At 38.6% G+C, this 13243-nt stretch overlaps 1 protein-coding gene across 2 annotated transcripts in view; it reads left to right on the top strand.

Annotated features, from left to right (window-relative positions):
- UPF2 (UPF2 regulator of nonsense mediated mRNA decay) overlaps positions 1–13243 on the top strand; it is a 125296-nt gene that overhangs the window by 88626 nt on the left and 23427 nt on the right. For both annotated transcript variants that reach the window (XM_064369041.1, XM_064369042.1), the window contains exons 16-18: positions 1341–1480; positions 7581–7685; positions 8034–8132. In XM_064369041.1, the coding sequence (XP_064225111.1) occupies positions 1341–1480; positions 7581–7685; positions 8034–8132 (344 nt within the window). The remainder of the gene's footprint in view (positions 1–1340; positions 1481–7580; positions 7686–8033; positions 8133–13243) is intronic.

Below are 13243 nucleotides of genomic sequence, written 5' to 3'. Positions count from 1 at the left end.
GCTGTTTCACTCTTAGGTTGATTCTAGTTTTATACCACTGTAAATAACATTTTTATTTTTAGTGTACCTCTGATTTTCTCAGGACAGATAAGATTACTGGCTGAGATTTTTATTTTAATTGAAGAATGAAACTAAAATGGTTATAGGCAATATTATTTAATTCTGGTTTGGAAGTGTTCAAACCAGCATTCATGAAATGAGAGGGTTAAATCACATCATCACTAAAGTTTCTTCCTGCTTAAATCCTCTTAAGATTTTGCGAGTGAACAGTTATTTATTTAACACCTACTGTGTATTTATTAATATATGGCCTCTCTTAAATTTTGAACATAGAAGACGAGTTCTTTGTCCTCAAGGGTCTTATAATCTGATGTAATGTTTATGAGATCATCAGAAAAAAATAAAAACATGGTACGTCACAAAATGTAGAGTGCTACAAGTTCTCCACATGCTTTAGGAGCAAATAGGAGAAAAAGTAATATATTAAAGTACTCATTGACAGTTTATGCAGGAAGTAAAACTGAAGCTGAACGTGAAGAGTGGAATGGATTTGAAAGTGCATATTGAAGGGTGTTCTCTATTAAGAAGGATAGTGAACAAGCAAGATCTCAAAGCAGTGTGCTCTGTGACAGAAGTCTGAGCCAACTGCAGGGGAGGGCTCAGGAGAGAGTAGTGGGTAGTAAATCAGTGGGATCAGATGAGGCCACATTGTGTGCCTCTCAAAAGGAGAGAGGGTGGACTCGAATTCCAACAGGAAGAGAATTGACCAGGCAGTGAAATGTGGAATGGACACAGGAGGTGAAAACAAGTTCAGGCCGGGGAGTTCCCTTAGGCTCAGGAGGAGAATGCTGTTACTGAAGAAAAAAATTAGGCTGTATAATGACAAAGCTGCTATAGCTTTTTGCCCCCTTCCCCCCTCTTAATCTGTATAAATTCAGTTTTATAGCGTAATATGATTTCTCTGTTAAAGCAGCATGTTTTTTTTTAATGTCTTTGAGTTTTTGGAGACACTTTAAATATCAGTTGGTAAAGAGTGTGTCCAAGGCTGTATCTTACACATGGCTGAGACTGTACCTTAGCTGCTACTGTTTTCTACCTTTTTCCGAAACTGAGATATACAAGATTATCCAATATAATCTTGCTTTTTGTTAGTTGAAATGTAGGTCTACACATTTAGTTTTTAAAATGTTTCTCACAGTAGTTTTTAATTCTTTTATTTTTATTCTGAGAAAATGGCTGTTAAATTCTTAATATATACTTTTTACATGAACTGGTATAGTAGAGAAAACTAGCCTATATCTATTTTTAATGTTTTTCCATTTCTACCCCCTCATTTCAAGGCCTAGTAAATGACAAAGATGCAAAAGATTCTATGACAGAAGGAGAAAATCTTGAAGAGGATGAAGAAGAAGAAGAAGGAGGGGCTGAAACAGAAGAACAATCTGGAAATGAAAGTGAAGTAAATGAGCCAGAAGAAGAGGTGATGACTATTATTTATAGCAACATAGGGTACATTTGTATAAGACTGTTTTGATTATATGAGCCCAAATTTTTTTAATACATAAGATCTCTTCCTTAGTTGTTTCTTTTTTTTTTTTTTTTGAGACAGAGTCTTGCTCTGTTGCTCAGGCTGGAGTGCAGTGGCGCGATCTCAGCTCACTGCAATCTCTGCCTCCCAGGTTCAAGTGATTCTCCTGCCTCAGCCTCCCAAGTAGCTCGGATTACAGGTGCCCGCCACCACACCCGGCTAATTTTTGTATTTTTATTGGGACGGGGTTTCACCACGTTGGCCAGGCTGGTCTCAATCTCTTGACCTCGTGATCTGCCTACCTCGGCCTCCCAAAGTGCTGAGATTACTAGCGTGAGTCGCCATGCCCAGCCCCTTAGTTGTTTCTTTTGTTTTCTTTTTCTTTCTTTTTTTTTTTTTTTGAGACAGAGTCTTGCTCTGTTGCGCAGTTTAGAATGCAGTGGCGTGATCTTGGCTCACTGCAACCTCTGCATCCTGGGTTCAAGTGATTCTCCTTCCTCAGCCTCCCGAGTAGCTGAGATTACAGGTGCCTGCCACCATGCCTGGCTGATGTATTTTTAGTAGAGACAGGGTTTCACCATGTTGGCCAGGCTGGTCGCCAACCCCTGCCTTCAGGTAATCAGCCTCCCAAAGTACTGGGATTACAGGCGTGAGCCACTGCACCTGGCCTCCTCCTTAGTTGTATGATAGTAAATGTAACTAGTAGTATGTTTCTGTTATAAAATCCATTGTTTAGTTGAAAGTTTTTAAAGAAAGTAATAAAATGCTAATTATAGCATTTTTATTTAATAAGCAATTTAAAGAAAATAATTGTTTAATCTCCGTGTATTTTCTTTTTTTGGACACAGGGTTTCTCTCTGTGGCCAATTTGAGAGCTCAGTGGTGTGATCATAGCTCACTGCAACTTCAGTCTCTTGGGCTCAGGCGATCCTTCCACCTCAGCCTCATAAGTGGCTGAGACCACGTGAACATGCTGCTACGCCAAGTTAATTACTTTTTTTTTTGTTTGTAGAGGTGGGGATCTTGCCATATTGCCCAGGCTGGTCTCAAACTCCTGGGCTCCAGCAGTCCTCCTCCCTTAACCTTTCAAAGTGCTGGGATTACAGGTGTGAGCCATTACACTCCACTTCTTGTGTGTCTTCATCTCACTGTTGAATGTGTACTTTTTAGTTAGTGGGTTTTACACTCTTCAAAACAAAATTACTGGCTAGATATTAATGAGCTTTGCTTTATTTTTCCTAGATCTCTTGGTTATATGAAATCTGAAATTTAACACATACCACAGTAATTGATATGCCCTTTTTGCATCTCTGATTCTATTAAGCGAAACCATATGAAATTGCTCTTTCACTGTTTCTGACTTAGCAAAATATCATTTCTGTATGATTAAAACTAGCAGTTTTAATTCTTTAGGTTTTGTTGTTGTTTGAGACCGTCTTCACTCGATCGCCCAGGCTGGAGTGCAGTGGCACAATCTCAGCTCACTGCACTCTCCATCTCCCAGGTTTAAGCAGTTCTTGTGCCTCAGCTTCCCAAGTAGCTAGGATTTTAGGTGTGTGCCACCACGTCCAACTAATTTTTGAATTTTTAGTAGAGATGGGGTTTCACCATGTTGGCCAAGCTGGTCTCAAACTCCTGGCCTCAAGTTTTCCTCCCACCTCGGCCTTCCAAAATACTGGGATTACAGACGTGAGCCACCACGTTTGGCCTCTGATTCTTCAGTGTCTTTTTTTTTCTTCCAAACTCACTTATGTTTAAAAGTTCCATGAAAATGTGTACATCTGTAGTCCCAGCTACTCAGGAGGCTGAGGCGGGAGGATTGCTTGAGCCCAGGAATTCATATCCAGCCTGGGCAACCTAGTGAGACCCTGCTCCTTTACATTAAAAAAAAAAAAGCGATCAAAATTAAAGGATATCTGGGATTTGCTTCATAATCTGGAGGTAGATTGGGGAATGGGTTAGGGGTATAGAAGAAACAAAACAAGAGAGTTTCAAAAGTTAGAATGAGTAAAGATACAAATAGAATACTGATGAAAATAAAATGTAAGTCATGAAATTAGCAGTTTTTCACTGAAAGTATTATTTTAATTAAATATTGAAAATTTAAATTTGTAATCAATACTTAAGTGTTTTGAGGAAATTTAATTTCAGTTTTAAAGTTTTTACTAATCTGAGTAAATGGAATATAAATATTTTGAGAATGTGGGTTTAATATTTAAAGGAATGTTAATTGTTTATAGCATTCATAAGATAGATTTGCATACTGGATTTTTTAAAAAGCTTTATTAGAATTAAAGAGAAAGAACTCATAATTTAAGGTGATTAAAGTTTTACAGTCAGATGTAAGAATCTGTAAGGCTGTGTTTCCTTTAACCCTCAAGCTTTGTAACTTACTGGATATTTGGAATCGTTTTACTGCATAACAAATGGCTTTGCTATTAGTTAAAAAGCATTGGTTGTGAAAAGACAGTATAGGCAATAATGTACGGTTTTCCTAATTGGCTGGTATTTATAGGCAGTGGAAATGCACCATTATTTATGTTATTTGCTACCACTTTTTCTTTACGACCTTAGAACTTCTTAAGATATAAATAAGTTGGTAAAAATACAGAACTGGAGTATGTTTCCTTAATTGGCTTCAGTATACTAGATGGACATTATATTGCTTTGTTTTCAAAATGAGGTTGTAATAGAAACATTCAGTAATAGAATTTAAGTTGGCTTATGAAGTATTTTATGACAACAAAGGGAAATGAGAAAGTATTTCCGTTTCATATTTTCAAACTAATCTTATGGTGGTTTTGGATTTTGCTACTGCACTATTACACAAGCAGTATCTAATAAATCCAGCATCCTTGGTAAATACAACATTAAGGTGTGCTCATTTTCTTATTTATTTCTCATTTGAAGAATTACATGTTTCCTCCTCTAAGTGCATTTTCTCCTTTTTAAAAATGAACTTTATCATTTTGGTAGTTATATCATTTGTTACCATTACTTACTTTTCCAGTTGGAGAATGCATATTTCACATGATACATGTGTTTGCTACTTAAAAATGCAAACAAAGTGTGCAAAGGGAGGATCCATATGTTGTATCTGGGAGAAGTGAGATGGGACCGTGGTTTACTTTGTGAGAAATGAGGTTGGAATAGTTCACTTCCCCTTTCACTCCAAGACCAATTTCCCATGATCACCCTTCAAACATAGGAGGAGAAATTTATTAAAGAAAGAAAGTACATTGATTATGAAGTAATAAGAGCAATGAATATTCTACAGTTATTTACTTTGAGACAGAAAGGTTAGAATTCAGCTCTTAAAAACAAATGCTGTGTTCTATTTTTGTCTTGGTCCTCAGCTGTTTAAAGTTCTGTTTGAGCTTTTGAAGTTATTCTTAGCTAACAACCAGAACATTTTCTCTTAAATATCAGCTCTATAAATTAAATATAACTGTTTAAATTAAATGTTTGTCTGTGATAACTCCAGTTTTCTCTAGCATTATATCATTTATCAACAGAAAGTACAAGATTCATTCTTAAAATAGCAATAAATTAGTTATTTACCGAGCATTTATTATTCACGGTTACTGCCCTAAGCACTGTATTTGTATTACCATTTCTTATACTACCCTTGCAGGAGGTGGGAAATGAAGGCACAGATAGGTTGAATAATTTACCCAAGATCATAGAGTAGGTGGTGGCAGAGCCAGTGTTTGAACTAAGGCAGCTTGCCTTTTGCTACGCTGTTCCTCTTGCTTTCCCTATCCTGCTTAGGTTTTGTGGTCCGTTGATGAGCACTTCTTTTTTTTTTTTTTTTTTTTTTTTTTTTGAGACCGAGTTTCGCTCTTGTTACCCAGGCTGGAGTGCAATGGCGCGATCTCGGCTCACCGCAACCTCCGCCTCCTGGGTTCAGGCAATTCTCCTGCCTCAGCCTCCTGAGTAGCTGGGATTACAGGCACGCGCCACCATGCCCAGCTAGTTTTTTGTATTTTTAGTAGAGACGGGGTTTCACCATGTTGTCCGGGATGGTCTTGATCTCTTGACCTCGTGATCCACCCGCCTCGGCCTCCCAAAGTGCTGGGATTACAGGCTTGAGCCACCGCGCCCGGCCCGATGAGCACTTCTTAATTCCACCCATTATTATATCAGTGTACACTGGGATTAGGACAAATGAAATTCTTCTTTAAAATTTTAATTTGAAAAATTAATGCATGCTACATTCCCTGAATAATATGAAACATCAAGGATGGATGGGGAAAAGTTAATGTATTTTAGCCTAGCTTTTGAAGGAAAGTGTCTTTTAAGTGTTAACAAAGGATTCATTTTTTCAAGAGCAAATTTAAGAGCTCCTCTATGGCAGATTTAATTTTGAATTATAAAATTAACTCAAAGAACATTAATGCATGGGGGGAGGTAATATATTGATGTACATTTTTATCTTTTTTTTTTGAGATGGAGTCTCACTCTGTTGTCCAGGCTGGAGTGCGGTGATGTGATCTCTGCTCACTGCAACCTCTGTCCCATGGGTTCAAGCGATTCTCCTGCCTCAGCCTCCTGAGTAGCTGGGCTTACAGGCACCTACCACCATGCCTGGTTTTTTGTATTTTTAGTAGAGACAGGGTTTCACCATCTTTGCCAGGCCAGTCTTGAAGTCCTAACCTTGTGATCCACCCACCTCAGCCTCCCAAAGTATTGGGATTACAAGTGTCAGCCACCTCGCCCAGCCAGCATTTTTCTTTTTTTGGGGAGATAGAGTCTCACTCTGTTGCCCAGGCTGGAGTGCAGTGGTGTGACCTCGGCTCACTGCAACCTCTGCTTCCCGGGTTCCAGTGATTCTCCTGCCTCAGCCTCCCAAGTAGCTGGGATTACAGGTACTCGCCACCACGCCTGGCCAATTTTTGTATTTTTAGTAGGAACGGGGTTTTGCCATGTTGCCCAGGCTGGTCTTGAACTCCTGTCAAGTGGTCTCCCCACCTCAACCTCCCAATGTGTTGAGATTACAGGTGTGAGCCATGGCATCCAGCCATTGGTATACATTTTTGAGATGTTTTCATTTTAGGAACTCAAAATCTTCAGCTGTCTATACACTTTTGGGGTTTTGGAATTAATTGCTACATACACTAAAGAATAATGTATTAAAGATAAGACATTTGAGTCATTTGTTTCAGGAATTATTTGGTCATCTTGGCACAGTGAGAAGCAGCTGGGTTTAGTCTTTTTTTTTTTTTTTTTTTAACTCTTAAGGAACCACGTGGGGGTGACTTGTGATACTGGGGTGGAGGGGTAAACGAAGCTGCAGTCTGTGTCTTATGCCCTTTGAAAATCTGTCGGGGCTCTGCCCCATCTGTTTGACAAGAAATTTCAGCTGATGAAAGTGGATGGAAGGAGGGACTGACTGTGAGGGTGGGTTGAAGTAGTCCTTAAGAACCACCAGTTAGAGGGAGCTGAATGGCCAGCTCTTCTGCTTAATAGCAGTGTGCCTTTGGGCAAGTAACTTCACTTTTCTGAGCCTGTTTTTTCATGTATAAAATGGGAACAATAAAGCTTGGCCTTCCATCCTCTGAATTGGGTAGAGCAAACAAAATGAAGTTTATGAAACACCTTCCAAACTGAAGTGCTTTATAAAGGTAATGCTGTATCATTGCTTTCAGCTGGTAATGCTGTTCCATTTGAACTTTTGTTGGTTTCCATTGCCGTTAGATGGGTATTAAAAAACTGTGGGACGTTCAGCCTCTCTAGATTAGTTTCAGGAGGAGGAGAACACAAAAGGCTCAGGAAACTTGTTCTTTGTGGAATTCAAGGAAGAGCTTCTACAGCCGATCGCTTTATTGTTAGATCAGCTGAAGGTAGTGAGATGGGTTTTCAACGACTGATTTATCTTGAATGTTGCCAGCTGACTTTGCCCGCCTGTTGAAAGTAGACTACATAAAGAGCTAAAACTTGAGAATAATAAACAATTAACAAGTATACAGAAGTTTTGAAATCTTTTTAAGGCGTGTAAAGTGTGGTTATGCTTCTCAAAGTGCTTTAATCTTCTCATGTTCTATAATTTCAGGAGGGTTCTGATAATGATGATGATGACAGAGAAGAGGAGGAGGAAGAGAATACAGATTACCTTACAGATTCCAATAAGGAAAATGAAACTGATGAAGAGAATACCGTACGTATGACTGAAAAATTTACTTTTTAAAATTGTGCAACATTTTTATAGTATTTGAATTTCAGTAATAAAAGAAACAAAGTACTTTAATTTTAGTAATAATCAAAAGAAACAAAAACTTTAGATTTTGTTTCTTTTGATTATGAAAAATATTTCTTTAGAAATTCATTTTCAATTTGTTTTCCTAACCATTTTCTTTAAGTTCTTTTAACATTGAATGATGTTAGATATTTTACTCACTTTACTCCTTGAGTTATGTTGAACAAGTTATCAATACTAAAAGGCTCTGCCCTAGAAAACATTACAATTAAAATTTCTGGTCTGATTTTATTGTTCTGTTTTAATAAGGAGGTAATGATTAAAGGCGGTGGACTTAAGCATGTACCTTGTGTAGAAGATGAGGACTTCATTCAAGCTCTGGATAAAATGATGCTAGAAAATCTGCAGGTATTAAATATCGTTTGTTCCAAAGACTCTTCTCAATACAAAACATTGCAGCCCATTACATTCTGGTTCCTTTGAAGGCCTCTCTTATCTAAGTGTCTCTGTCTCTTCTGCCACAGCTTTTGCTAGATTGTGTGTAGACAGCTTGCAGCTGCTTGTCCTTCTTGCATCCCACATCCTGATTTGCTTGAGGTAGAGCTGGAGAAAATGCAACACACACAAGATTTGAAACAGAATAATTTCATTCTGCCAATATTTGCCCCTTCCTTCCTCCCTTCCTTCCTCCCCTCCTCCCCTCCCCTCCCAGTTGCCCTTCCTTCCTTGACAGACTCTCACTCTGTTGCCCAGTCTGGAGTGCAGTCACGTGATCTCAGCTCACTACAACCTCTACTTCCCGGGTTCAAAGGATTCTTGTGCCTCAGCCTCCCAAGTAGCTGGGATTACAGGTGCATGCCACCACCCCAGGCTAATTTTGGTGTTTTTAGTAGAGACAGGGTTCCACCATGTTGGCCAGGCTGGTCTTGAACTCCTGACTTCAGGTGATCCAGCTGCCTTGGCCTCTCAAAGTACTGGGATTACACGTGTGAGCTGCCACACCCAGCCTATTTAAGTTATTTCTAAGACTTCTTTCTTGCAATTTGTTTGGATGGCAAACCATGCAGAAGATAGACATTTGGGGGTCATTTAATTTAGTAAATTCTTACATTTATTAGTTGAATAGCTTCTGTGTTAATGGAAAAATATTCGTTATTTAATGTTTAAAGAAATACTAGTTGTTTAATGTATTTATAGCATTAATAAACTGGATTTTCTAAAAAATACCATCTAGCAGCTTTTTGAATGCCACAGTAATTTGAAGTAACTATATTTTTTTAGTTTTTAGAGGCAAAATCTTAGACTGTTAACTTCAACCCTGTATGCACTTGTTGTTAACCCTTTGGTGACTTGAAGAGTGGATTTGTTCAAATGGCAGGACACAGACCCCACTGGGGTGGGTTTGGTGGAAAATGGGAAGGGAGGGAGTGAGGATACTGGATGTAGATAAGTCCTGAGGAGTTTTGCTAGAAAGGGAAGAGAAATGGGGAGGTAACTAGAGAAGGTCATAGAGTTAAAAGACAGGGTTTGTTTTTTAAGGTAGAAGATATTATGGAGTCTTTATATGCTCATGGAGCAGTCCTTTAGAGTTGAAATATTGGATTTTACTTTCCTTGATGCTGCTACAGCCAAAGGTGTGATCAAGTACAAATTAGTGTTACAGGTGTCTTAGGAGATCTACTGCTTCCTCTATATAGTAAAATAATATGTCTTCATATATCCAGAAAGCTCCTAATTTATGAAATAAATCTTACATTTATGTCATTTAGGAGCCCAAGCAATCAAATAAAACATAATCATTGTAAACCCTGGGAGGAGAGACTAGTTTTCTGCTTTGAGAAACTTCCCATCTTATATGACTCAATAGCCATTTACTCTGCCACTCGATATGTTTATTGGGTACCTACTATGTGCCCAGCAGTGTGCATCAGGCTAAGTATAAAGTGGTAAATACAACTGATGTGGTTCCTGTTCTGATGGAAGGTAGATATTTAACAGATAAACAAATACATCATTTCAAATTGTGTTAATGCTAAGAGCAGAATGCTTTGTTGGAGAGTAAGGGAAGGGCCTTCCTAGGTAGGATAATGGGGAAGATGTCTCTGAGATCATGAATTTCAAACAGGGCAAGTCAAGTGGAGCCATCCCTCCAGGAGAAAATTGAAGGGAAAATGAGAACAATCTGTCAAAGGTCTTGAGGGAGAAAAGAACCTGTATTTGAAAAACGAAAAGAAGGCCAGCACTAATAGAGGGCAGGGCATGATCCTATGTGGGAAGGCAGGGGTAACCACCAGGACAAGACTAAAAGCAGGGAGTCTGGGCAGAAGGCTGTTGTGGTGACTCAGGTGAGAGATGATGCTCAGCTATATAGCTTATGGCAAGGCACATGGAGAGAAGTCTGGATTTGAGCTATTTAGGTGATAGAACGACCTGGCTTATCTGGTGCTGGATTGGATACGGGTGTATAGGGGGCGAGGGGTCAAAGATGATAGTTGGTTTTCCAGATTGGGCCACTGGCTAATCTCTGGGACAGGAAACAAGGGACCAATGGGCAAAAGTTCCCCTTTGGCCATGTTATGTTTGAGAAGCCTGTGAGATGTCAAAATGGAGATTAGAGGGATATGTGGAGTGAAAACATAAATGTGATTGGTGGAGTATATTTAAAGCGTGGGAACAAGTGAGTCGTCCCTGGTGTAAAGTGTGGAGAGAGAAGAGAAGCAGGGTCACGATTGAGACCTGAAGAATCCTAACATTTAGAAATAAGGTAGAAAAGCTGAAGTCAAAGGAACTTAAGATTTTGATATGGTCCAATAATTTTTGCTTATTGACAGTTATTTGAAGAAGCAAGCTGGAAGGATGGGAAGATGTAATCAAGGAGGAGGGAAGTTTGGATTCACATTTTTGCAGATGTGCTTCTTGTGCTGGAGAAAAATTTAATCCTATATTGGGCCCTAGTTTTTAAGCGTTATCAAAATACTGAACAACTGTACAGTCTCTTTGTTTTGATGAAATTGTCATAGGAAGATGCAGTATCCTAGAGATATTAATTCTTCATAAATCAAGCCCTTAAACTTAGTGTAATCCTAATTATATCACACCAGGAAGATGTTTTGTTTTGTTTTTGCAGGGGAAAGAGAAGAGCAGGGAGATCAATGCAGAATGAATTTAAAATTATTTCTGAAAACATCTGTAAGAATAGGCAAAATAGCTAACAGATTTCTGGGAAATGAGTGAAATGCTCTACAAGATATGAAAACATTTTAAACTGACAATAATAGTTTGATACAGGAATAGATGAATGAGATGGAGGATAATCCAAAATAGACCCAAAACATGACAGTTTAATAATATGATGAAGGTAGCATTGCAAGTCAGTTAAGGGAACACAGGCAATAAACAAAAATAAAGCAGACTTTCTGTTTTATTTCCACACCAGAATTAACTGCAAATCTATCAAACACTTGAATAATTTTGAAGACTGTTAGGCCCTGCATAAAGCGCTTTACATCTATTCTCTGCACAGTGCTGTCAGACACTGTTAGCATTCTTTTGCTATAGTTAGAAGAAGCTTGGAAAGACAAGAAACTGGCTTACAAAAGTAAAGATGTGTAAACTGGCTTACACGTGGCTAGGAAGTGGTGGAGTCTATTCTCAACCATTTTACTGTGTTGCCTTCTAGCACAGGATGCTATAAGAAACTTGAAGAAATGACAGGCCAGGAAGAAAATATTTATAGTCTACACAAAGGGTTAATACTTCTATAGCAAACCAATGAGAAACTATGAATGACCTAGTTTTTTTTTTTAATTGTGTGAAAGGTAATGGCAAAATTATGCCCAAGCTCATGAGTAATAAAATAATATGCAAATTAAGATGAACCTTTTCATTTATCAGACCACCAGATATTGAGATTTACAAAGTGATAATACCCAGTGTGGTTTTGTTTCAGCAAAAGTATTTGCAGATGTCAATCCGTCCAGCTTTTTTAGAGGGAAATTCAGTAAACCTGTCAAATGGGCTTGCCAGTTGATCTAAAAATTTACCCCTAGTTAGTAATTCTGTTTATAAAGCTAAATATATGAAGGTGTCACATTGTTTATGGTAGGAAAGAAAGTCCTTCTGTGTTCGGGAAGGAGCATTAAAAAAAATAGTCTTGATTGTCTGTCAATAGATAATCAATTAAATAAGGGCATATCAATGTAATTAGTACTATATATACTCAAGAGAAAGTTGCCAAGAAATGAGATTAAACAGAAGAAAAAATACTTATGTTGAGTATACAACAGTATGCATAGTGGTTGCTTGTGTTTATACGTATATGTTAGTATATGCAAGAAAAAATCCGGAAGATCATACTCCCATTGTTGATAGTTGTTGCATCTTGGGGTTGGGGCACAGGGAAGTGTCTGGAGGAATAGTGTGGACATACTTACTAACACATTTTTGTAGTTAAATATTTTATGAAAAGAATATGTTAATTTTATAATCAGGGAGAGAAATCAATATTTGTCTATCATGCTCCTTTTGAATTTGAAGTAAAAAGTCTTTTTAAATCTTAAGAACCTGTGAAGACTTCAAGCAGATTCTGATAAATTGGAGCTTAAAAAACAAACAATAAAACACGATTTTGCTTGATTTACAAGCCTCTTGAATCTGTAGGACCTGTATCAGAAGACTGTTTAAATGGTGGGAGAGCAGTTTCCAAGACTTTTAGGGCCTTTCAGCGTTCCCTCCCTAGCTTTGAGGAACATTCAGCTTTTTCCTCTTTGCTGCTCATTAATCAGTCCTGTGTTTTCAGTTCCCTAAGTGCACCCTGCCAGTTCATGTCCTTGCTTTTGCACCTGTTCTTCCCCTGCCTCGATTCCCTCTGCATCACCCAAACTGCTCTTTTACCATCTGCTTGGAAGAAGTCGGATGAAGTCTTTCACATTCTTAAATGTGCCATTTCTTTTCAGCCTTTCATGAAAGGCACGCAGCCACTCCCAGCCAGGCACAGGTAGTCACTTCGTCTCCTCCATAGGTGATATACACCTGTGAGGTGTCATAATTGTTGCTATATCTGTCTTAACAAGTTTATGAGCTCTTTGAGGGTAGAGGCCAAGTATTTTTACCATTACTATCTCCAAGCCTGTAACACATGGCAAGTCTTCAGTGAAGGTTCATTTAATTAATTGGTTGGGAAGTTCAGTGTCAATGTTAAAAATAATTGATATTACCAACCAAGGAATTAATCAAATGGTCATAGATTTCATTCATTCTTCAGCACTCCATGAGTGCCTGCTGTGGGTGACGCCCTGCTGGGGAGCCCTGGAGAAAGGGATGCAGTGATGAGCCCACCCTGCCTGGTGATGACAAAGAAAGATGTGGTCTAGAAGGATGAATAGAAGGGCGTAGTGTGTTTGAGGAACAGGGGAATTCGGTAGAACCCGCAGCACTGCGTGCTTTGGAGAGGTTGGAGCCGTCAACAGCAGCCAAGTCCTGCAATTCCTTCCATGTCATAGGCACAGGTGTTAGGTGGA

Source organism: Aotus nancymaae, unplaced genomic scaffold (genome assembly GCF_030222135.1).
Source record: "Aotus nancymaae isolate 86718 unplaced genomic scaffold, 86718_ANA_hifiasm-v0.15.2.pri h1tg000083l, whole genome shotgun sequence".
Classification (NCBI taxonomy): domain Eukaryota; kingdom Metazoa; phylum Chordata; class Mammalia; order Primates; family Aotidae; genus Aotus; species Aotus nancymaae.
The sequence above is the reverse complement of the archived record's forward strand: the minus strand, read 5'-3'. Positions and strand labels throughout refer to the sequence as shown.